At 40.9% G+C, this 24,881-nt stretch overlaps 1 protein-coding gene across 1 annotated transcript in view; it reads right to left on the bottom strand.

Annotated features, from left to right (window-relative positions):
* The window catches only part of Prkdc (protein kinase, DNA-activated, catalytic subunit), a 196,754-nt gene that overhangs the window by 20,525 nt on the left and 151,348 nt on the right, over positions 1-24,881 (bottom strand). Inside the window, exons 69-76 of the mRNA XM_029470470.2 lie at positions 20,774-20,960; positions 14,663-14,837; positions 12,324-12,517; positions 10,770-10,965; positions 9,700-9,845; positions 3,911-4,122; positions 3,358-3,445; positions 3,120-3,263 (exon numbers count right to left, since the gene is read on the bottom strand). Of these exons, the coding sequence (XP_029326330.1) occupies positions 3,120-3,263; positions 3,358-3,445; positions 3,911-4,122; positions 9,700-9,845; positions 10,770-10,965; positions 12,324-12,517; positions 14,663-14,837; positions 20,774-20,960 (1,342 nt within the window). The remainder of the gene's footprint in view (positions 1-3,119; positions 3,264-3,357; positions 3,446-3,910; positions 4,123-9,699; positions 9,846-10,769; positions 10,966-12,323; positions 12,518-14,662; positions 14,838-20,773; positions 20,961-24,881) is intronic.

Genomic DNA, 24,881 nt, shown 5'->3' with positions numbered 1-24,881 from the left:
TTTTTCTTACATGTAGATGTTAGTGTTTAAGCCTTTGATAGGCATGGTACAATCCATACAACCTCAGAAGGTAAGAACCTATCTAGTAAGAAAAGGACTTGGAGTGGATTGGATGTCGTGAGGAAGGGAAAACAGAATATATTATTGTGGAGGAACAAAAGGGAAACTGGAATGGGGGGCTTAAAATGGGAGGAGAATAGAAGAGAAAGGTAAAGGAGGAAACATGGGAAGAACCATCTAACACTAAAGGCCATTTGAAAAACAAATAAGTTTCTACAATTGTAGAAGCATCCCCAAAATAATATGATGTGAAAGAAATCTAAATGGAGTCACCAAATAAGAGGAGAGACAATGTCAGCTAGTTAGCTTATGGTACCAAATCAAACTTCCAATACCACAAATGGGTTATATCTTGTGGCCCCATGGAAACCCCCAACCATCAGAGAAAATCGCTTTTACTCCTCACAAACTGACGGTGAAGCTCTATTGATGAAGATGAGTCATCGAACATGGAGACATCAAGCTGGTGCCTAATTAGAAGCTTTACCCTGCTGTTAGTGTTTATGATACTGGAAGGAACTTTGCACACTACCAGAGGAAGATTATAATCATTAATATCACCCAGTTCTAAAACCTGTGACCACAACAGTGACCTACCTGCAAGATAAACTGTGCAATAGTCATGTGAATGCTATGGGAGTAACTAACCACTATTTGATTGGATTTAAGGACCAACCTATACATGATACTACTAATATGGCCAAGAATTTGAGACAGGATAATGCACAGGCTAGGGGAAAACCCACTATTATTCTGTTAAAGGAACATAGCAACAAAATACTAATAATACATAAAGATTAGCACCTCACTCAAATCAGAGATGTTCCTTTTCACAGTAGATGGAAACACAGTGACATTCAGCTAGACAATGTAAAGGGAGAAAGCTAGAGTACTCAGTCCTAAATGACTTCAACAAATTCTGCTCTGCAAGGCTCATGATGGAAAAGAAAGTGGAAAGATTTTAAAAGCTAGAAGTGACGGATGACTCTGAGGAAACAGTGTCTTCCAGATACAACAGGACTAATGTATGAATGAGCTCACAGAGGCTATATAGTGACATGCACAGGTTCAAGCTAGACAGGGCTTCAGCACTGAGAAGGAGAATGGACACAGGGTCCCCTCTCCTAGACAGGAAGTTATTTGCAACAAAGAAAATCAGTTTTCTCCAATAGAGTCTCACTGTGTATATCAACCACACTTCAGGGTAGGTCCCATGCTCAGAAGTGTATGGTCAACACAAAATGAACTCACTGGGATTTCTGTAGCCTTTTGTTTTATTCTGTTTTTTTTTGGTTTTTTGCTTGTTTGTTCATTGTTTTTTTCTAATTTGAGTTTTGTTTTTGAATTTTGTTTTGTTCTTTTAAGAGAGAAAAAGAACATAAAGTTCAGTGTAGGGAGGTGAGGAGGATTCAGTGTAGGGAGGTGAGGAGGATTCAGTGTGTAGGGAGGTGAGGAGGATTCAGTGTGTAGGGAGGTGAGGAGGATTCAGTGTAGGGAGGTGAGGAGGATTCAGTGTGTAGGGAGGTGAGGAGGATTCAGTGTGTAGGGAGGTGAGGAGGATTCAGTGTGTAGGGAGGTGAGGAGGATTCAGTGTGTAGGGAGGTGAGGAGGATTCAGTGTGTAGGGAGGTGAGGAGGATTCAGTGTGTAGGGAGGTGAGGAGGATTCAGTGTAGGGAGGTGAGGAGGATTCAGTATAGGGAGGTGAGGAGGATTCAGTGTGTAGGGAGGTGAGGAGGATTCAGTGTGTAGGGAGGTGAGGAGGATTCAGTGTGTAGGGAGGTGAGGAGGATTCAGTGTGTAGGGAGGTGAGGAGGATTCAGTGTGTAGGGAGGTGAGGAGGATTCAGTGTGTAGGGAGGTGAGGAGGATTCAGTGTGTAGGGAGGTGAGGAGGATTCAGTGTGTAGGGAGGTGAGGAGGATTCAGTGTAGGGAGGTGAGGAGGATTCAGTATAGGGAGGTGAGGAGGAGCTCTTAGGAACTGAGGGAGGGGAGGATATGATCAAAATATACTGTATTTAAATGTTTTCATAATGAAAAGTTTTTAAATATGCTCCTCACTTCATGACTCTTTCCAGCACTAGAATAACTAAAAAATATTTCCCTCTGCCACACTTGTCTGAAATATAGCTTTTTTTTGTTTTGTTTTGTTTTGTTTTTAGAGACAGGGTTTCTCTGTGTATCCCTGGCTGTCCTGGAACTCACTCTGTAGACCAGGCTGGCCTCGAACTCAGAAATCTGCCTGCCTCTGCCTCCCGAGTGCTGGGATTAAAGGCGTGCGTCACCACCACCCGGAGAAATACAGCTTTCTATAAGCAGTGTTAGTCATGCAATCCCTCTGATCTGGGTTTGTAGTGTTTCTGAGCATGCAGTTTGGTGCCCTAAACGAATGTTTCGGAAGACTTATCACCTTATATAAGACAGAAATATTTTCTTGATCCAATATCTAAGTGATCCTGAGAATTAAAAATTCTAAACTAAATACAACATTCGGGTATCAGAATCTGAGCATGAGAATATAGCAGAACCCCAAGGTCTTTACCCACTGACCCACTTGCCAGCTGTGGTGGATTGAATATGCTTAGCCCAGGGAGTGGTACTATTAGGAGGTGTGGCCTTGTTAGAGGAAGTGTGTAACTGAGAGTGTGGGCCTTAAGACCCTCTTCCTAGCTGCCTGGAAGCCAGTCTTCTCCTGTCTGCCTTTGGATGAAGATGTAGAACTCTCAGTTCCTCCAGCATCACATCTGCCTGGATGCTGCCATGCTCCTGCCTTGATAATGGACTTAACCTCTGAACCTGTAAGCCAGCCCCAATTAAACATTGTCCTTTATGAGAGTTGCCTTGGTCATGGTGTCTGTTCACAGCAGTAAAACCCTAACTAAGATAAGACATCAGCATTGAATGCAAACATTTGATTACTGTATCTTACAGAGAACATCAGCTCTAAAGCAAGCTCATCACAGTAAGAGACAACGGGCAGGAAGTAATTCAAATGCAAACACTGCTACTGTATCTATCAAATTATTAATTTGATTAATCAAGCAGCTGTATCAACCCATACCTGTATGAACTTCTTCCGAAAGGGCCCCAGGCCTGGAGCACGAAGGTCACCCAAGGCAGCATACATCCTTTCATACAATTTTTCAATATTTTTCTTATTCACAGGATTCTTTCCTAGTTCATCTTTTGTATCAGAAATCCAGTCCTGTGCCAAAAGAGAAAGAAAAAAAAATCAAGACGCTAGACTATACACAAATCCTATCCACATTCATTTTTATTGTCAAAAGCTGTTTTCTTACCTTGAAGAGCAGATCAGGATTGGAGAGCTGGTCTAAGGCGTTAATAAAACTGTGAATCACTTCTCCGTGATCAAGTTTACTTTTTATCCTATAAAAAATTTTTACCAGGTTTAGGCTAAGTAAATTTTTAATCCTAGTACTCAGAGGCAGAAGCCTCAGTGAGCTGGGCCCTCCTTTATCAATTATTAATCAAGATAATGCCCCAACGGTCAATTAGGTGAAGTATTTTCTCAATTGAGGTTCTCTCCTCTCAGATGACCCTAGCTTGTGTCAAATTTGCAAAAACAAACCAACCAGGATGAGAACTGATTATAAAAGTATCTCACCTTGTCTATACTACTCAAAAGATTATTAGCTATGGGCATGAAGGCACAGTGTTTCAAAAGGAGAGAAATTCAGTAACAAGCACCATATAGAGAAAAGATAGCCTCAGTAAATGTCTAGGAATTCCTGTACTCCATGAACAATTCAGATATATTTGAATGGTTTTGCTTTTACCATCCAAAATGTTTATACTCAATACTGTCTGATCAGCCCCAAACCAAAACATTACCTCTCAACAAATGCTTTATTTTTATGACCGGAAGAAGTATTTTTAAAGGAGTAGCTTTCGCTGCTTATTATAAAAGGGTAGATAATGGCCTGTGGGTAGTTATCAGCGATTTCTTCCACAGTATGTTGTACTGCAATAGCTTCCTCTTTGTCCAGTAAGGCCATCATGTGGCTGATCCAGCCAATGAACTGCCAGCAAGGAATAGATGAGATCTACAATTCAGAAAAGTACAGTTTAAAAATGAACAGAACATTTAAAAATACTTGCATATAGGTAAAATATGTTCCAAATGAAAACGCTTAAATACGAGTCTACTCTCTCTTAGCTCTTTTCTGCTAAGGGACCACTGGATTCTTCCCAGCATTTCCTGGACACGCACACAATTACTTTTTGATCAAAGAATGGGGTCATACTTGCTGTGGTGGTTTGAGTGAGAATGGCCCCATAAGCTCATTCATTTGAATGCTGATCCCCAGTTGGTGGAACTGTTGGTGAAGGATTAGGAAATGTGGCCTTGCTGGAGGAGGTGTGTTGGAGTGGTCTTTGAGATTTCAGAAGACTCCCACCATTCCCAGTATGCCCCTGTCTACATCATGCCTGTGCTTTAGGATAGAGCTCTCAGCTACTGCTCCCATGTCATGCCCTGTCATGCGTGCCTGCCTGCAGCTGTGCTCCCCACTAATGCTCTTGGGTTTCAATCCTGACATTGGAAGTCCTCCCAAAACACTGTCTATAATAAGTTGTCTTGTCCATGATGTCTTATTACAGGAATGTACAAGTAATAAAGACATGGGACAAAGTTAGCTCATTCTTGTATCAGCTATATTCACTAGTGCATTATCATGAATTTAGGCTGTTTACATATTTTTGTTTACATATTTTATAAAGGCAGGCCTATTAGAATTACACCAGACTTCTCACCAGAGACTATGAAAGCCAGAAGATCTTGGACAGATGTTATGCAGACCCTAAGAGAACACAAATGCCAGCCCAGGCTACTATACCCAGCAAAATCTCAAGAGAGTAGAGAAACCAAAGTATTCCATGATAAAACCAAACTCACACAATATCTTCCCATGAATCCAGCCCTTCAAAGGATAATAAAGGGAAAACACCAACATAAGGATGGAAACTACACCCTAGAAAAAGCAAGAAAGTAATCCTTCAACAAACCTAAAAGGAGACAGCTGCAAGAACAGAATCCCAACTTTAACAACAAAACTAACAGGAAGCAACAATTACTTTTCTTTAGTTTCTATTAACATCAATGGACTCAATTCCCCAATAAAAAGACATAGACTAATAGACTGGCTACACAAACAGGACCCAGCATTTTGTTGCTTACAGGAAACCCATCTCAGGGAAAAAGACAGACATTACCTCAGAATGAAAGGCTGGAAAATAATTTTCCAAGCAAATGGTCTGAAGAAACAAGCTGGAGTAGCCATTCTAATATCTAATAAAATCGACTTCCAACCCAAAGCCATCAAAAAAGACAAGGAGGGGCACTTCATACTCATCAAAGGTAAAATCCTCCAAGAGGAACTCTCAATTCTGAATATCTGTGCTCCAAATACAAGGGCAGCCACATTCATTAAAGACACTTTAGTAAAGCTCAAAGCACACATTGCACCTCAAACAATAATAGTGGGAGACTTCAATGTTGGAGACCATACTGTGAGAATAAGCCTTTCACTGTCTCCCACCTTGACAAGCCAAATGGTCCTGTGCTAAGCAGCAGGTCGTCACTCCCTTCTCCCTGTTCCCTTCCTGGCACCTGAGGCTGTAAAAGCTGAATTATAGTCCCCTCTTCCTTATCTCTTGCTGACTCCCATGACATCCAAGGACATGAGTTATAGTGCTGAGCCCGGCCTGACACCCAAGGCTGTTAAGGAGGATTCCACTTTCCAGAGATAAGACGCAGAGTGCCCACTGCCTGGAGCCTGACTTCAGCCCTCATGTCAGCAGATGCCCACTTCTTTGTTAATTCCCCCTCAACCCCTCCCTATTCCCCTTGATATATGCTTGATATATGATAAAACCTGGCGTTTCAGCCTAATAAACTGAGACCTTGACAGAACCCTCTACTTGGTCTCCAGCTCCTTTTTCTCTTCCTCCCATTTTCTCCCAGGTTTGCAGTCCCCCTTGCACCCACAAATAACTGAGTCCCGCGGGACAGGATACTTCAACACACCACTTTCATCAATGGACAGATCGTGGAAACAGAAACTAAATAGGGACACAGTGAAACTAACAGAAGTTATGAAACAAATGGATCTAACAGATATCTACAAAACATTTTATCCTAAAACAAAAGAATATACCTTCTTCTCAGCACCTCATGGTACCTTCTCCAAAACTGACCATATAATTAGTCACAAAACAGGCCTCAAAAGATACAAGAAGACTGAAATAATCCCATGCATCATATCAGACCATCACCGACTAAGGCTGGTATTCAGTAACAACCCAAACAACAAAAAGTCCACATACACATGGAAGCTGAATAATGCCCTACTCAGTGATAACTTGGTCAAGGAAGAAATAAAGAAATTAAAGACTTTTTACAGTTTAATGAAAATGAAGCCACAACATACCCAAACTTATGGGACACAATGAAGGCAGTCTTAAGAAGAAAATTCATAGCCCTGAGTGCATCCAAAAAGAAACTAGAGAGACCACACACTAGCAGCCTGACAGCACACTTAGAAGCTCTAGAACTAAAGGAAGCAAATTCACCCAAGAGGAGTAAACGGCAGAAAATAATCAAACTCAGGGCTGAAATCAACCAAGTGGGAACAAAAAGAACTATTCAAAGAATCAACCAAACCAGGAGCTGGTTTATTGAGAAAATCAACAAGATAGATAAACCCTTAGCCAGACTAACAACAGATACTGAAGAAATCCAAAACACCATCAGATCCTTCTACAAAAGGCTATACTCAACAAAACTAGAAAACCTGGATGAAATGGACAACTTCCTAGACAGATACCAGATACCAAAGTTAAATCAGGATCAGATTAATGATCTAAACAGTCCCATTTCCCCTAAAGAAACAGAAGCAGTCATCAATAGTCTCCCAACCAAAAAAAAAAAAAAAAAAAAAAAAAGCCCAGGACCAGATGAGTTTAGTGCAGAGTTCTATCAGACCTTCAAAGAAGATTTAATTCCAACTCTTCTCAAACTATTCCACAAAACAAAAACAGAAGGTACCCTACCCAATTCATTCTATGAAGCCACAATTACTCTGATACCTAAACCACACAAAGATGCAACAAAGAAAGAGAACTGCAGACCAATTTCCCTTATGAATATCGATGCAAAAATATTCAATAAAATCCTCACAAACCGAATCCAAGAACACATAAAAACGATCATCCATCATGACTAAGTAGGCTTCATCCCAGGGACGCAGGGATGGTTTAATATATGGAAACCCATCAACGTAATCCACTATATAAACAAACTCAAAGACAAAAACCACATGATCACCTCATTAGATGCTGAGAAAGCATTTGACAAAATCCAACACCCTTCATGATAAAAGTCTTGGAAAGATCAGGAATTCAAGGCCCATACCTAAACATGATAAAAGAAATCTACAGCAAACCAGTAGCCAACATCAAACTAAATGGAGATAAACTTGAAGCAATCCCACTAAAATCAGGGACTAGACATGGCTGCCCACTTTCTCCCTACCTATTCAATATAGTACTTGAAGTTCTAGCCAGAGCAATTCAACAACAAAAGGACATCAAGGGGATACAAATTGGAAAGGAAGAAGCCAAGTATCACTATTTGCAGATGATATGATAGTATATATAAGTGACCCCAAAAATTCCACCAGAAAACTCCTAAACCTGATAAACAGCTTAAGAAATGCTTAAAACAAAGATTCTTATAAATATCCCTCTGTACTTATACCATACACATGTAGAATAAGTTTCCAGAAACAAAGTTACAGTTTGAACATTAGTAATTATAATGTATATATATATATATATACATATATATATATATATATATATATATATATATATATACACACACATACACATATGTATATAAATATATATACTTAGAAAGTCTAAAAAGAATTTTCAGGTTTCCATTTTTAAAAATGTTCGACTACATTATACATTTTTTATAAACATTGGATACAATGAAGTTTTTAATTTAATTTAATTTTAAATTATGTCTCACTATGTAGCCTTGGCTAGCCTAGAAACTGCAATGCAGACCCGGCTGTTCTCAACCTCTGCTTCCCAAATCCTGGGATTTACTGCATGCCACAACTAGCCATAATAATCTTTCGGAAGTCACTGTCAATATAGAATCAAAAGCTATATAATTTGGGTCAGTGAGATGGCTCAGTGGGTTAAGGCACTTGCTGCCATGTCTGGCAACTGGATTCAATTCCCAGGACTCAGATGGTGTGAGAAGAGGAATGACTTCTGAAAGCTGTCCCCTGACCTCCATGTGTACGCTGTGGTACAAGTATGTGCACATGCAAATTAACCAAATAAGTGTAATAAAAAAAATTAAAGGGCTTTTTCTCTTGGAAATGCCTCCCACTCTAGGACTCTTTTTTTTTATCTTTTTAATTTTCCTTAATTTCTCACGTTCCCTCAATTCTACACTTCTCTGCAATTCTTAGTAAAGTTTGCTTCTGCTTTATACACTGAAAAGGGGGAAAAAAAAAGCACTACGGAAAGTCTCCAGCACTCAGAATCAGGTCTGATAGCATAGTAGGCCCTCATGGCTCAAAGATGAAGATTGTTTAAGATTTTCTATACAGAGCTGGGGAGATGGCTCAGTTGGTAAAAAGAAACTGAGTTCTGTTCCCAATACCTATGATTGAAAACCATGACCCTGTAATCCCCAGGGAGCTGGGGAGGCAGGGACAGGAGGAAATGGGACAGAGTAGGGCTTGCTGGCCAGTCAGTCTAGCTGAATTGGGAAGCTCTAGGTTCAGGGTGACAATCTGTCTCAAAAGACAATTTGGAGAGCAGGTGAGGAAGATACAGGGTACTGATCTTTAGCCTGGGCACTCATGTACACACACAAACACAATAACAACAAAGATCTTGCTACATAAAGCAGCAGAGTAGCAGTTAGTCCTTTCTGAACTCAGTCTATATTTTAGTTATAAATCTGTAAAAACAGGAAGGAACCTTTCAGATGGCTCTGTTCTTTTATAGATGAGGCCTTCCCTATACAGATAGGTCCCAGAGGACACAGTCAGCTTGTGTATACCCAAGTGCTCCATGGAACAAGCATATGAAGGTTGCAGGGTGTTGTATGTGCATGCACAAACCTCTCAATTCCCACTTAGTCCTCACCCTTGGCTAAAATAAAAACTAAGCTTAAGATACCAACAGATGTTATAGACTGCAGCTTCATCTGTGTAGAGGGTAAACTTCCATATAAAGTCCCTATCTTGGCTCCAGAAATATTCTTCCTTGATTGATTTGGTTCTTGTTTAGATATAGTGTTTCTACTACACCCACAAAGGAAAATAGGTAAAAAATAGCAGCACACATCTGTCATCCTCAGATGCAGGAGAAATGAAGAGAATCACATCAAGTTGCAAACAGGGCAGAAGTTGAGGAATGATGCCTGAGATTGTCCTCTGACTTCTGCACGCATGATGCAGCATGTGCAAAAACACAAAAGTAGGAAAAAAACTAAAAGGCCATAACGTGCATTATACACTCTGAGTGTACATATAAGTAAAAATGTGTCTTTAATTCCTGAAAAGTTCTCTTCCACTCTCAAGGATACCAACCTCTTTTGTCATTATGTTTAAGGTCTCCTCTGAATACTGCTCTATAATCTGAAGTAATCTAGGAAATTTCAGCCTGGCTTCAGAAGAGTTTAACTTTAATGCTCTCAGCATTTTCTCCACCACAAGTGCTGGATATGCTTCCAGTTCTATAGAATCAAAGACAGCAAAGAAGGAAGTGATGGTTAGCGCATAAATCATAAATCTGACAAGTGATTCTCTTCCCCTTTCCTTGGCTTTTTTTTTTTTTTTAGTCTGTCACTGTTCCCTCTCCAGTGATTTTTTTGTTATTTTGGTTTTCCGAGACAGGGTTTCTCTGTGTAGCCCTGGCTGTCCTGGAACTCACTTTGTAGACCAGGCTGGCCTCAAACTCAGAAATCCGCCTGCCTCTGCCTCCCAAGTGCTGGGATTAAAGGCGTGCGCCACCACCGCCAGGCCAGTGATTTCTTTCAGTCAAGAAATGTCACACGTTTGTCTAATCTTTCAGGAAGCAGTTTTCATCCTGTACTGACAGCACACAGTGGATGATGCTCCTGATTTTTTCCTAGAGCAAGAGGTAGACCATAGGAGCCTGTAAGTTACATGAAGCAAATGAGCCAGTTGCAGTGACTCACCCCTACAATGCTAGCACCTGAGAGGTATAACAAAATGGCAAGTTCAAGGCCAGCTTGTGCTACATAGTCTCTATATACATGTCTCTAAAAGTTATGGGGTAGCATCTTAGATCAGTGGTGGAGTTCTTGCCTAATATTATTAAGGCTAGTTTAAACCCCAGAATTGCCAATAAATACAGCGGATTTTATTTAAATACAGGTGTGTTGCTTGGAGAAACTACTAATTTTTTTAAAAGATTTATTTATCAGATCCCATTACAGATGGTTGTGGTTGCTGAGAATTGAACTCAGGACCTCTGGAAGAGCAGTTAGTGCTCTTAACCACTGAGTCACCTCTCCAGCCCCTGAAACTACTATTTCTAAAGATGAAACAAAGTAAAAGATTTGTCATTTGAAAAAAACCACCCATTAGATCAAAAGCATCTATATATTATTCAAGCTTACAAATAGAACACTAACCTGCACTTCTCTTCTGTGAGGCACTCTCTTCTACCTTTCGGAGTTGTTGGTCACAGAAGCCTACCAGTGTCATATAAGCATGGGCTCGCTCAGCAGCAGCCTCATGGCCCCAGCAGGAGAGCTGGGTTTCCTCTTCAGCTGACTGCACGGCCTTGGAGAGGTGATGGAATGCTCTCTGGTACAGACCTGTGATTACCTGGAATTGAGAAGATACATGACTAGATCAATAGCTCTGAAATAACACTGAGAAGTTAGGTGTGGTGTGTGAAGTCTCAACTGAAGCAAGGGGATCCCTGGGGACTACAAGTTTGATGCTTGTCTAGTCAATCCAGACATCTTAAATAAAATAAACATTAAAAGCTATGCTAACTGTGGTGTAAATGTGTGTGTGTGTATGCACATGCACATGCAAGGCAGTAAATAATCTCAGTAAAATCTGGAACAATATTACAACCAGATAAACTAAAGAGAACATGCCGGTCAGTCAATGAGCCATAAAGAGGTGGACCAGTCTAAGGCACTGTGAACTCCACTGGATTCACAAAAATGACAAAAGCTGGTGCTGTATGATCATATCCTGCAAAGATGTCAGTGACACTGACAAGGGAGAAGACAGGACCACATGACAGCACTGAAGTAGGATGGAAGATGAAGAGGATAACTATTAAAAATCCAAAAATATCTGAAAACCAAAATAATATGACTGCACTACTGCCCCACAAACTAAGCGAAGCAGAGCTGAATACAACCCTTTCCCCAAAGGTTGTCTAACCCACAAGCTAGTGGAGAAACCATCTCAATGGAAATTAGTGATGAAATTTCATATATGAAAGCTTGTTTTAAAGATCTGTATTACCAAGTTGGGTATGTAATTCCAGTATTCAGGATGCAGAGGTAGAAGGATTGTTCTAAGGCTCAAGTCAACCTGAGCTACACAATCAGTTCCAGGACAACCAGACCTACTTAACAGGGGATAAAAATAAGGCAACAAAATCCCTATACTATTCAGGAAGCTGGGATGAGCTCAGTTGGCAGAATGATTGCTTAGTTTACATGAAGTCGTGGGTTCAGACACAGTACCACGTAAACTGGGTGTGGTGGCACACACCTATAATCTGGCATATGGGAGGTATAGAAAGTTCAAATTCATCCTTGGTTAGACAGCAAGTTTAAGACATGCCTGGAATACAGAAGATACTGGCTCAAACAAACAAACAAACAAACAAGAAAAAGAACAAAACAAAAAAGGTTTAATTCAAATAACAAATAAGAGATACATGGAATGTTCAATTTTCCATATAATAAACTCGAAATAATACTTGTCAATCGTTTCATCTTAATTCATCATTTCATTTCAATCGTGTTTTTGAGACCAGGTCTCACTTTATAGCTCAGCTCTGTGCATGGTGGTGCCTCCCAAATGCTAGGTTTATAACTGTGAGCCACTATTCCTGCCTTTAAGCATATTTTGAATTGACAAAAGAGTACTCTCTCATTGCGGCTTCACTTTGTCCTGAGGGCAGCACATAAAAGACACACAATACAACAACTTACCCTCTCTGTGTTCTCTGCATTAGATCCGGAAAGTGTCAAGATTGAGTTCACCTTGCTGTCCTCCAGGTCAGACAGGCAGGTTGGCTCTCTGCTGAGAGCATCAGCCATGATTCTGCAAGTTGTGCCCAAGAGAATGCTCTGGTCACAAGAGGCCTGAATGTTTTTATTTAAGTAGTTTGAAATATCACTTTCATCTGTTGTATTAAAAAATAAAACACATTTTTTAAAATAGGAAATTCACAGTCAATAACTTCTTTTCTATTAAGAGATTAACTAATATAAATCTTGAAGTACAAGAACCTGCCATCATTTTCTGATGAAAGATTTTCTTATACTCCCTGACGAATAGAAAATGTTTTTCATTAATGTTAAAGCCTGGGTAACTGCTGCCTGTCTAGCCAGTCATTTTATGCTGTTATTACTGTTACAAGGAAACTTTCTCATGCCCAAGTTGATCGTAGATTCTGTTATATTACATGCTTTGATGCTCTTGGAAACCAATTACAATGGAGGTCAGTAGAACTGCTTTGGATAGTTAGCCACAATAAGCTTGGACCTGAACCAACCGCTCAGCAGTACTTCTTGCACCCGTGTATGAACTTCCATGGCTTTTGCTGTCTCTCGTTTAGACCCCAACATAAGAGACACCTGTACCAATATAAGAAGCCATTTGGAATAAGACTTCCATTTTCAGTAGGAGTTGGGTAAAGTTTTAAGTTCCCAAGACCTCTCTGGGAACTGGCATTTTACTTGGCATAAAGAGCCATGTACATGGCTAGCTGACATCTGGGTTGGCAAATAAAGACATGAATATCAAACAAGGTGTCCCCCACCACAGTTGATTACCCCAACCAATAAGAACAGGATAAGTGTACCACAAAGAATGTTTGTTCCTAAGAACGTCCCCTATCCCTAAAACCTGACTGGTGGAATAACTTGGCACAGATGTTTGTGGATTTCAGGCTTAACAGCTCTGTAGGATTCTGGTTTGAGGTAGCACACAGCTCAGAATCTGGTCTGCAGCCCTGACTGATTGATCAGTTCCGGGATTAATGTTCAGTTAATTATTTCTGTCTGAATGAGATTGCTGTTCATGTGGTTTGTGAGGTGGCTCCTGGACCCCACAGCTAAAAATAAACCCTGACACCCACAGTGTTAAGATTTAAAAGCAGGAAAAACTTTATATTCTAGAATCATCCATCACATTTTATCAAATTCTTGGTTTTGTCTGTTGCAGAGAACAGAAAACGGCTCTTATTAAACAAGGACTCTAGTTCTGCTTCGGTGCTGGGCAGGGAGCTCAGGGCTGTACCACCCAGGAATGTGCCCACTAGGAAGCTTAGCAGCCACGTCCTGTCTGTAGTAGGCTCCAGTCAGGATCACTGCCACCAGCCTGCTCAGCTCATACAGCTCTGTGCCTGTGCTCCAACTGCAGGACTGCTATTGCTATGAGTACTCAATGTTATTACTACTTACTGAGGAGCAAACCCAGAGCCTCCGATATGCCAGGCAGTTGTACTCATAGTCTTAATATCAGTATAATGATTCAAGAAACCCTAGAACCATTTCTTACGTTTCCCAGTTTTCCCTGCTCTGGGCTCTTTTGTTTGTTTGTTTTGAGATAGTCTTCCTATATAGCACTGGCAGGTTTTGAAATTGTCACAATTACCCTGCCTTGGCCTCCTCGGTGCTGGAATTATAGGTGTGTGCTACCATATGTGGATGTTTTCTGCTCCTAGAGTTATGTGGAGAAAGTAGTCCTCATGGTGTACTTTTACACAGCCTATGGCAGTATTCTATCCTGCAGCAGTCCCATTATGTACTTGAGGTGACTGGCAGTATAGTAAGATTGACAGATACAACACTTTTCTCCTCTTATGCTTACAGGCTAACAGCCAAGTTAAGGAGAGAAAGTTTAATTTCCACTTTATTTGAAAGGTAAACATAGCTCTAAATGATGTACTGTATTAGTATATGAAACTCCCCTGATCTGCATCAGCTGCTCTCTCCTAAGAAATGTAATCGCTCTGGGGCATCCTTAACTGCTATCTATGATATTCCTAATGCAGATTTCAACTCTCTGAGGAAGTAGCACAAAAAATTAGCTTTTAAGACAATATAGCTGGGCATGGTGGTGCACGCCTTTAATCCCAGCACTTGCGAGGCAGAGGCAGGCAGATTTCTGAGTTTGAGGCCAGCCTGGTCTACAGAGTGAGTTTCAGGACAGCCAGGGCTACACAGAGAAACCCTGCCTCAAAAAAACAAAACAAAACAAAACAACAACAAAGACAATATAAAATAGCACTCTCAAATTGATGCAGACAATAGCATCTAATTACCTAACAGCGTGATGGTTTTGAGCATAGTGAGGACTTGTTCCCGAGGGCTCTGAGTGTGGCTCCGGCAGTGAGTCAGCTGGGAGTAACTATGCAACCACTGCACTCGCCAAATTTCTCTTGTTTTTGATTCTTTATGCATCTCTTTCAGGAGTTTCATGGAGAGTGAGAAATTACTCTATGAAAACAGAAGGAAAAGAAAGAAAAGGTTTTGAGACATCTCTTTATATAGCCAGAGGGCCTTCTTGTGCTTCTCGTAGCTCCAGTATAGGCACCATTAGATACAACCTATGTCTAGGAAAATTAGACTTTTAAAATTTGAATTGCTATCTCCTTTCTTTAAGGCATGTGTGACGGTTTGTATATCCTTGGACCAGGGAGTGGCACCATCTGGAGGTGTGGCCTTGTTGGAATAGGTGTGACCTGGTTGGAATGGGTGTGTCACTGTGGGTGTGGGCATAAGATCCTCACCCTAGTTGCCTGGAAGTCAGTCTTCCACTAGCAGCCTTTGGATGAAGATGTAGAACTCTGCTTTGCCTGTGCCATGCCTGCCTGGATACTGCCATGCTCCCACCTTGATGATAATGGTCTGAACCTCTGAGCCTGTAAGCCAGCCCCAATTAAATGTTGTATTTTTATAAGACTTGCCTTGGTTAAGGTGTCTGTTCACAGCAGTAAAGCCCTAACTAAGACAGCATGGGATATACATATCAGTTGTGAAAAGGCAAAATACCATCCACATCTGACCACTATAGAAAATTACTTTTAAAAAGTTTTTAACTGGCCTGTTTTCCTTGTTGTATGTTAAAACATGCCCTTGAGCAGTCAACTCATTTCCTTAGAATTTAAAATCCCACTTTAAAATTTGGGGAGACCATTACAGAAAACTATAACCAGTCAAAATGCATAGTTGCAAAGCCAAATCCATTGGGTACATCTACAATAAAATTCTTGCATATAAGGTTCAAGAAATCGTTGTAGAAGAAGGAGCAGAAAGACTACAAGAGTTAGAGAACAGAGCTTGCTGTAAGATCATTGTTGCTTTGGAATGTCAGAAGCTATATATACCCAGTGTAAGAAGCTAAATTCCCTTTCATATGGTTGATCAGGGTAGTCCAAGTAACTGCCAAAGCAATATAGACTACTGATATAGCCCCTGGATGCCTCTCAGAGGTTGAAGATAAACCTCTATTTCTGAAGACCCTGAACACTTAGGACACTCAGAAGATTTGAGCTGATCTGACCTGAAAGTCTCCTTCCTACAGTCTGGCTTTTGCATGGTAGCTTAAAATCCTATGCAGACTGCCATGGGAGGGAAACAGTAGTCTTATCCAGCTCCTACACCTATGAGCCACAATGACAGCACAGCAAGGCTTCTTTAAGGTGCAGTAAGTCATACTCACATGTTGGCGGTAACCATTAACTGTTTAATTGGACTTAAGGCACACTCAACAGGAGGGAAACCATGCCTGGTATTAGAAATCTTGACAACTTCCATGGCTAATGAGGTCATAAATCTTAGAAAAGACTCTATTGTCACACTGCTAGAGCATCTTTACCATCTTACCTTTCCATCCACAAATATGTATATCTAAAGCTCACTGAAGAAGCTTCTCTTTATAGAAAATGGAAACCATCACAGAAAATCACAACTAGACTCAATTCAGAGGTCAATGGAAGGTGGAAAGCCCAGAGCCCATGGATACATATATATCATAAATCCTACATGGTTCAAGGAACATTCCTGAAGAGAGGACATCAAGATTATAGAGCTAGACTATCACAGAGTTTGTTGTGAAACAGTCACTTTTAAAAATGACTGCATAAACATGACTGGAATAATGGCAGTGTGAATCGACATAATAACGTGGAAGGGGGTAAATGAATGAGGCCCACCCTTAGACAAAGAACTCAAGGCAACTAATGTTTTGGAAGAAGAGTATCTGGGAGGGGCTGGAGGAAGGAAAGGGAAGGGGGAAAATGATATGTTTCTACTTCAATTAAAAATATATTTTCAAATTTATTATTTTTTTAAAACCTGTTCAGGTATAAAGCATTGTACCTCTCTCATTCAGACAGAGTCTCATGCAATCCCTACTGGCTTGGAAGTCATTGGAGAGTTGAGTGGAACACTGAACCTTTGGTCCTGCGTCCATCAGTATTGGGATTGTACTACACCAAATTTCATGGTGTTCTGGGGCTCCATGCATGACAGGCAAGTACAGTATTTGAACAACATCCTCAGTTTGTTCTAGGGCAGAGATCTTTCTGTACTGACCAGGCTGGTCTCAGACTCAGGATCCTCTTGCCTCGGTCCCCATTGCTGGGATTACAGGTGTGAGCCACAATATCTGTCTATGAAACATTCTACATATATGGAGAATACTGTACCTTTATGAGATATACAATCAGAAAACATCCTGTCATATTACATGTACTATCTTTCTACTTTAATAAAGCATATGTTTTGTTTATCAGTTTATTTAGCTGGAAGTCTTTTCTTATCCCCCTTCATTGTTATACATTTCTAATGTCATCAGCATACATAATTTCCAAAGCCCTCAGTGTAATCTCCAGCCTCCATGCACACCTGTGTGGGTCATGCTTTACCTTAAACCTGTCCTCACGAGGCTCCAGCTGCTCAGCCTCACGAGAGCATGCTCTGCAATTCAAACGCCCCTTCTGTAAGTCTCCCTGCCCATGTGCTCCCAGGCCTGGGACACCACTCTTCTTCGCCTACCTGTCTTATTTAGAATGGAGCTAGGAGAACAGTGGTATCTTTTCCTTGACAATTTGTGAGATAGTTACCCTCAGCTTATTAAGGAGGCCCTCACCAAATTCCTAAAGTCAAGCCATCCTGTTCTAACCACCTTCCTTACCCCAATACGTTTCTGCATGTTTGCTTTTGTTTCTGTCCACGTCTAAATAATAAACCAACATTTCACATTCTCCTAACACACTCATCTTGTCAGCGTTTCTATATGTTACATCAGCTGGTAAACCAGGTTCTAGCTCATGTGCATACTTGCTCTCCTCCTGCACTGGGGTTCAGTGCCACTACTCCGGAGACAACTCCAGTTGTGTGGACAATGGTCTCCTCCATGATTCTTCCTCTATAGTTTAGTAAAGCAAATGCATCCATGCTGAGGCTGCACTGTGAACTTCCATAAGGTACCTCACTTCAGCAATCCCTCTCCCTGTTTTGAACCCATCAGTTCCCCTATCGCTCATTGTGTGCCTCTAAGCTGCTCCTCGGACCTTGCTCATTCTTCCTTTTCTGCATTCTTATCCACTTGATTCCTTCAGAGCTATGTAGCTGTGGTGGATTGAATATGCTTGGCCCATAAGGGAGTGGTACTATTGGGAGGTGTGGCCTTGTTGGAGGAACTGTTATCACTGTGGGGGTGGGCTTTGAGACCTTTCTCCTAGCTGTATGCAAGACCATCTTCTCCAGTGTAGAACTCTCAGTTCCTCCTCCTGTATCATGTCTACATGGAAGCTACTATGTTCTCTCCTTGATAATGGACTAAACTTCTGAGTCTGTAAGCCAGCCCCAATTAAATGTTGTCCTTTAGAAGAGTAGCCTTGGTCATGGTGGCTCTTCACAGCAATGGAAATCCTAACTAAGACAGCAGGCAAAAGTTTCCTGCCAAAGGACCTATTTTTCTTGGACTCTACCGTTCCTCCACCCTGCTCTCTAACTTAGGCATGGCTACCTGCATCCCAGTCAGTAAAGCACAGCATCTGTTAATTCTCTGTCCTTCTCCAAAGTTCCTCATTACAACGACATGGTATTGTGAAACTGATATCCAACCACCTGGTTCTGGGAGCACCTTAGAGGGTTCTCACAGATTAGTAGACCCAAAACTCCAGCCTGGAGACTGAGGGTCCAAGGTCATTTTTACGTCTCATAATGTTATATGAATGAAGTACAAGAACTCACCTTTAGCCCAGTTCACCGTGACCCTCTACACTACACTAAATTCTTCAAGTAAATCCTATTATGACCACTTGCCTTTAGTTTCCAATTAGACATACTTTCCAAGTGATTTTCTCTGTTCCTAAGAATAAAGTGCCTTTCCAGCATCATGGTCCTTCAGATTTTATCACCAAGTCAGAATTGTTCATCTGTTGGCTCTACAAAGCACTTTCTGGTATATTGTGAAGGGCTTGGCAATAAAAAGAATCAAAACTCAAATTGTAAAAAAAAAAAAAAAAAAGAAAAAAAGAAAAAAAAAGCCGGGTGGTGGTGGCGCACACCTTTAATCCCAGAACTTGGGAGGCGGAGGCAGAGGCAGACTGATTTCGGAGTTCGAGGCCAGCCTGGTCTACAAAGTGAGTTCCAGGACAGCCAGGGCTATATAGAGAAACCCTGTCTCGAAACACAAACAAACAAAAAAACCCCCCAAAACAAAAAACTCAAATTGTACATTCACTGCTTCTATAAATAAGACAATGAAGGTTTCCTGTTGCCCTTAGGTCTGCATTTTTATTTTTCTCTCTATTCCTAATGTTATTGGTATTGTCAGCCATGCATTTCCATGCAAATATAATGTCTAAAACTGCTGAAGAAAAGCAGGTATCACACAGAGGATTTCAGTTATCTCAGGGTTCCTCACAAGATTGTGTACTCATTGTTTCCTCGTTCTTCCTGTCTTGTCACACTCTACCCCAGCTTGGAGAAGCTGGGCAGCAGTAGGAAGCATTTTCTGCTTGCTCCTGGAGGACTAGGACTCTGGCCTTCTCCACATCACATGTAGCTTAGTGAGAGGTTTGGTTATGCCTCTCTTTCTGCAGTCAGAGCTAAGCTAGGCCCTGGAAGACAGCAATGAAGGCTTTTCTTAGGAAGGTCTTTCCCCTGACGGTTTCAAGAGAAGCTGCTTTTAGTTGAGAAAGATCTGTTGTGGAAGGAATACAGTGACATATTTGTAGCCATTTCCAGCTCTCAGGGTCAGTCTGCCACTGCCAAGCCTGCTATGTGCAAGTCACATAAAAGCAATGCAGGGCAGAGAGCTGAGGGAGCAAAGGCAGATCACTGCAGAAGGTCACTGAGATGTGCACAATGCCAGCCTTTCAGATGGATTCTTAGTTACTATGACTGAGAAAGTTATTTTATTCTTGAAGCCCTCCTAATACACCACAAAGAAAAGAATACATAAATGAACATTTAAACTGGTAAGTTAGAATGGTTAACTATTTTTAGTAGACTAAGGGTTATAAAGAAGGTCTATAAGAGCAGTTAACAAATGGCATTAAAATAACAAGCTCAATATGTTAAAATATAATTAATATTTTAATAAATATATAATTTTCAAGTAACATAAGCATAAGATTTGATTATCAAATGCAAGACATCTACAAACTAAACCTATAAAACCTGTAACCATCAAGGATTCATTTTTCTAAGTGATATTAATCTGGCATTATTATTTATTTGCTTTTAAATAATAGAAAATAATCATATTCAAATAATAAATAGGTTTCTAATAAACCTATTTTGAGGCTTTGTGGGTAATTTATAAAAAACGTTTCTTCAAAGTTATTTACTTGCCAACTGTTGGACATGGAACTCAGGGCCTTGGTAGGTAAGAGTTCTACCACTGAGCTAGATCCTAGCTTCCAAAATTACTTCCTTATAAAGAGTATAAGATCAATAATTTTTTTTTTTCTTTTTTCGAGACAGGGTTTCTCTGTGTAGCCCTGGCTGTCCTGGAACTCACTCTGTAGACCAGGCTGGCCTCGAACTCAAATCCGCCTGCCTCTGCCTCCCAAGTGCTGGGACTAAAGGCGTGCGCCACCACGCCCGGCTAATTATTTTTTTTTTAAACTTTTTTTTTTTTAAAGATTTATTTATTTATTATATGTAAGTTCACTATAGCTATCTTCAGACACTCCAGAAGAGGGCGCCAGATCTCGTTACGGATGGTTGTGAGCCACCATGTGGTTGCTGGGTTGCTGACCTTCGGAAGAACAGTCGGGTGCTCTTACCCACTGAGCCATCTCACCAGCCCCAATTAATTATTTTTAAAGTTCATGTTTTAGAGGAAAGTTAAGAAAAAGGTTAGTTCAGGGAGCTACCAAGGAGCCCCAGAAGAGCACTGACAGGGAGAGTACCTGCTTCCAGGCGCTTTCTATCATCTTCATTTTCATGGTGAATCTGCAGCTCTGAAGCATGCAACGAACCTCTTCCTTTGGCTCGTACACTTCCCTGTCAGTGGAATCTTCATCCTCATCCACGCTCATACTGTGATCTCCCGAAGGAGCAGTCAGCCTCTCTTCTATTTTACTGAGAAAGAAGCAGCTACACAAGAAAATAAGAAATCAGCTGCAATGTCAGAGTCATGAAAGCTACCTGATTTCTGAGAGGAGACTGCAGCAACACAACACAGAACTGGACAGGTGTTAAGGTTTCACTTGTCTTACAGTATAAATATACACAGAACGGATTAGATTTCTCCCAATTTAATAAATACACTCTTGAAAGATTACAAAGAATAGTTCAACAGACATTTCTAGATTCTATTCAGTGCCTCCAGTTCCCTAAAATAAAGCATTTACATTTAAATGTTTTTCTCTAAATGGGTAGCACATGATGTCTTAGCTCAAAGCCATTTGTGTCATTGTATCTCCAATCTAAGGTCCTATTCCCAGAGACAAAAATGTAAAGTAACAAAAAAGTTATGAACAATCACTGATCAGTACATATCTGTAATCTCCAATGAGGAAAGGAGGCAGGAGAATCAGCCTGGAGCACAGTGAGTCCTCAGTCACTGTGTCACACAGTGAGTCCTCAGTCACTGTGTCACACAGTGAGTCCTCAGTCACACAGTGTCACACAGTGAGTCCTCAGTCACACAGTGTCACACAGTGAGTCCTCAGTCACACAGTGTCACACAGTGAGTCCTCAGTCACTGTGTCACACAGTGAGTCCTCAGTCACTGTGTCACACAGTGAGTCCTCAGTCACTGTGTCACACAGTGAGTCCTCAGTCACTGTGTCACACAGTGAGTCCTCAGTCACTGTGTCACACAGTGAGTCCTCAGTCACTGTGTCACACAGTGAGTCCTCAGTCACTGTGTCACACAGTGAGATTCTGCCTGAAAAAAAAGGAAACACTGAAAAATTTTGAAATAGGTATGTCCCAAGTTTGAATCCCTTGCACATGCAGCCTGTATCTTTTCAATTATTTTCCATCCCTGGGGATTTTTTTTAAACACTTAAATAGAAATAATTATTTTTTATTATGTAGCCTTGGCTGGTCTTAAACTTGATATGCGTAGAACCAAATTTACAAAGATCTTATTGCTTCTGCCTCCTGATTATAGGTATAGGCTACTGTGTATACAAATTGTAATTTATATACAACTTCGTACAAGTACCTATAAATGAAAGATTTTATATATAAATTTATACATAAAGATTATAGTTATAATTTACACCTATGATTTTGTTTAAGTGATATATTTTATAATACTATCAGTAGTACTAGCAAAGAGGTGTAACATACAAAGATTTCCCTAATCAATCAAATAATTTCCAGCTATTCATCTAGGGTTTAATTTTTTTCCTTTTCTTCTTCTTTCTTCTCCTCCTTCTTCCTGTCATTTTTGGGGGGCGGGGGTGCCTTGTTATATTATTCAAGCTGGTCTCAAATTTGTAGACTCGAGTAATCTTTCCATTTCAGCTGCTTAAATAACTAAGCATACAGGCATGTAACAGGAAACAGCTGTCTCTAACTTCTTAGAGCATTATAGTCAAATAAACTACTGTGCCTCTTTACCTACCTACATTTTCCTTCCTCTTCTAGAAACGAATACAAGAGCCTTTCCCACCATGGACCTGCTTTTATTCTTGTACACTATTCAACACATCCTGCCCCTCTTCCCCAAAATCTACTATTGTTTTTAATCTTTTACTGCTTTAAATCACATTTCAAACAATTATAGATAAGCAAAAAAAGTTACAAAATGAGCACTTGATCACAGATAAGATAGGAAGGAATGTACACACATGAGACGGGTTCTCCCAGGTAAGGGGAGATTAACCCAATTCCACATCAGAGGGGACAGAGGTGTAGGAGGTTTGCCATCCTGGGGAGCACAGGGCCCAAAAGAGAACTGCCTTGACTTCAGGACAGCACTATGAGCCTCTTGCAGCCTACCTCTGTGTTGTCTAGAAACTGTACAATGCAAAATAAAATTCCTGAGAATGGAAAACAACTGAAACCTGCAGGCTGCACGTGCAGGGAATTAAAACTAGGGAGAAAGTTCTGACACTAGAATGACTTTCTTGTTTTTTCTTGTTTTGTTCTTTTTTACTTTGCTGTATGAGTGCCTGGTGCCATGGGGCAATGTGAGGGTGCTAGGGCCCGTGATGTTGTCCAGCGGACCCCAGGAAGGGATTCAGGCACAAGAAGATTGAAAGGGCTCCCGATGGGATCTGGCCACAGAAGGACCTGTAAGAGCTGTGAACAGAACTCCACATAAGCATACAGGTGAAAGACAGAATCAGAACCATGTATGGAAGGCTGGACCATGAATCCTTGGTCTCTAATCCCAGTGCCAAACATCATACAAAAGCCAGAGTGTACACAAGAGACTATTCATAAAGCCAAGATACAATCCAAAATTGATTTAAAAAAGTGAGGAAAGTAAAAGTGACTGTCAGTGGAAAAGAGTCAACAGACATGAGTCAGAATAATCACTTCAAGCATGATCCAAGACATCAAGAAAACACACACAATTGGGCTGGGGAGGTAACTCTGTAGTTGAGAGCACACGCTACTTTCTACGGGCACTTAGCTCAGCTGCCTGCAGCCAGGTCAGACAGCTCACAACTGCCTTAGAATCAGGTCTTTAGGCACGGTACTACATACCTTTAACTCCAGCACTTGGGAGACAAAGGCCTGCAGTTACTTTACTTTTCATCGATAAAAGAAGGATTTCATCAGGAAGTAATAACACCTATCAATGTGATGGCTAATATCAATTTGACAGGATCCAGAATCACATAGGAAACAAGCCTTAGGCATGTCTGTGAGGGGTTATTTAGACTAGGTTATCCCCTGGGATTGCCTGTGAGGGGTTATCTAGACTAGGTTACCCTTTGAGCATACCTATGAGGAATTATCTAGATTAGGTTACCCCTTGGGCATGCCTATGAGGGACTATCTAGATTTCCTGGGACTGGGGTCCTAAATAAAAAGGAGAAAAGCCAGTTTATAACCAGCATTCATCATTCTCTACCTTCTGCTAGGAATAAAGTAATAACCAGCTGCTTCAAGTTCTCATTGCCATGACTTCCAAGTGATGATGGGCTACATCCTTCAACTATGAGTAGAAATAAACTCATTCTCCTTAGATTGTTTTGTCAGGTTATTTCATAATAGTAACAGGAAAATTTAAAACCAAAGGGAAAAACGGACAATTTCACAATCAATAGAGTCTGACAATCCCTACTTCAGCAGCTGAGGGAGTGAGACAAAAAGTAACAAGCTGTCTATGTCTATGATAGTTTAAGATTATGAAAAAAATCGAGAGATGAGGATCAAGTCACAGCAATGTCTCACTGAATAAAAATGTGGTATTTGTCGCCTTCATGAACTCGAGGTCTTTCCTTTCCTTTCCTTTCCTTTCCTTTCCTTTCCTTTCCTTTCCTTTCCTTTCCTTTCCTTTCCTTTCCTTTCCTTTCCTTTCCTTTCCTTTCCTTTCCTTTCCTTTCCTTTCCTTTCCTTTCCTTTCCTTTCCCCCTTCCCTTCCCTTCCCTTCCCTTCCCTTCCCTTCCCTTCCCTTCCCTTCCCTTCCCTTCCCTTCCCTTCCCTTCCCTTCCCTTCCCTTCCCTTCCCTTCCCTTCCCTTCCCTTCCCTTTCCTTTTCTTTCTTTCTTTTTTTTTTTTTCAAGACAGGGTTTCTCCGTATAGCCCTGGCTGTCCTGGAACTCACTTTGTAGACCAGGCTGGCCTCCAACTCAGAAATCCGCCTGCCTCTGCTGGGATTAAAGGCATGTGCCACCACCGCCCAGCTCAAGGTATTTTCTATTTTTACTTTCAGAATGTCTGAACCTTCAACGGCTGGCTTAATCCCTAACCAAAGTCTGAAGCTGCAAGGAATTAACAGCAGACATTCCATGCATATTTCCAAAGTATACAGAAAAATGTAAAGGGTACAAAAAAGTAGAGAGGGGATATCTATACCTCACCATAAGATTTAAATTGATAACCATGG

Source organism: Mus caroli, unplaced genomic scaffold, assembly GCF_978045245.1.
Source record: "Mus caroli unplaced genomic scaffold, Mus_caroli_1 scaffold_17, whole genome shotgun sequence".
Classification (NCBI taxonomy): Eukaryota; Metazoa; Chordata; class Mammalia; order Rodentia; family Muridae; genus Mus; species Mus caroli.
This window is presented reverse-complemented; position numbering and strand designations above follow the sequence as displayed.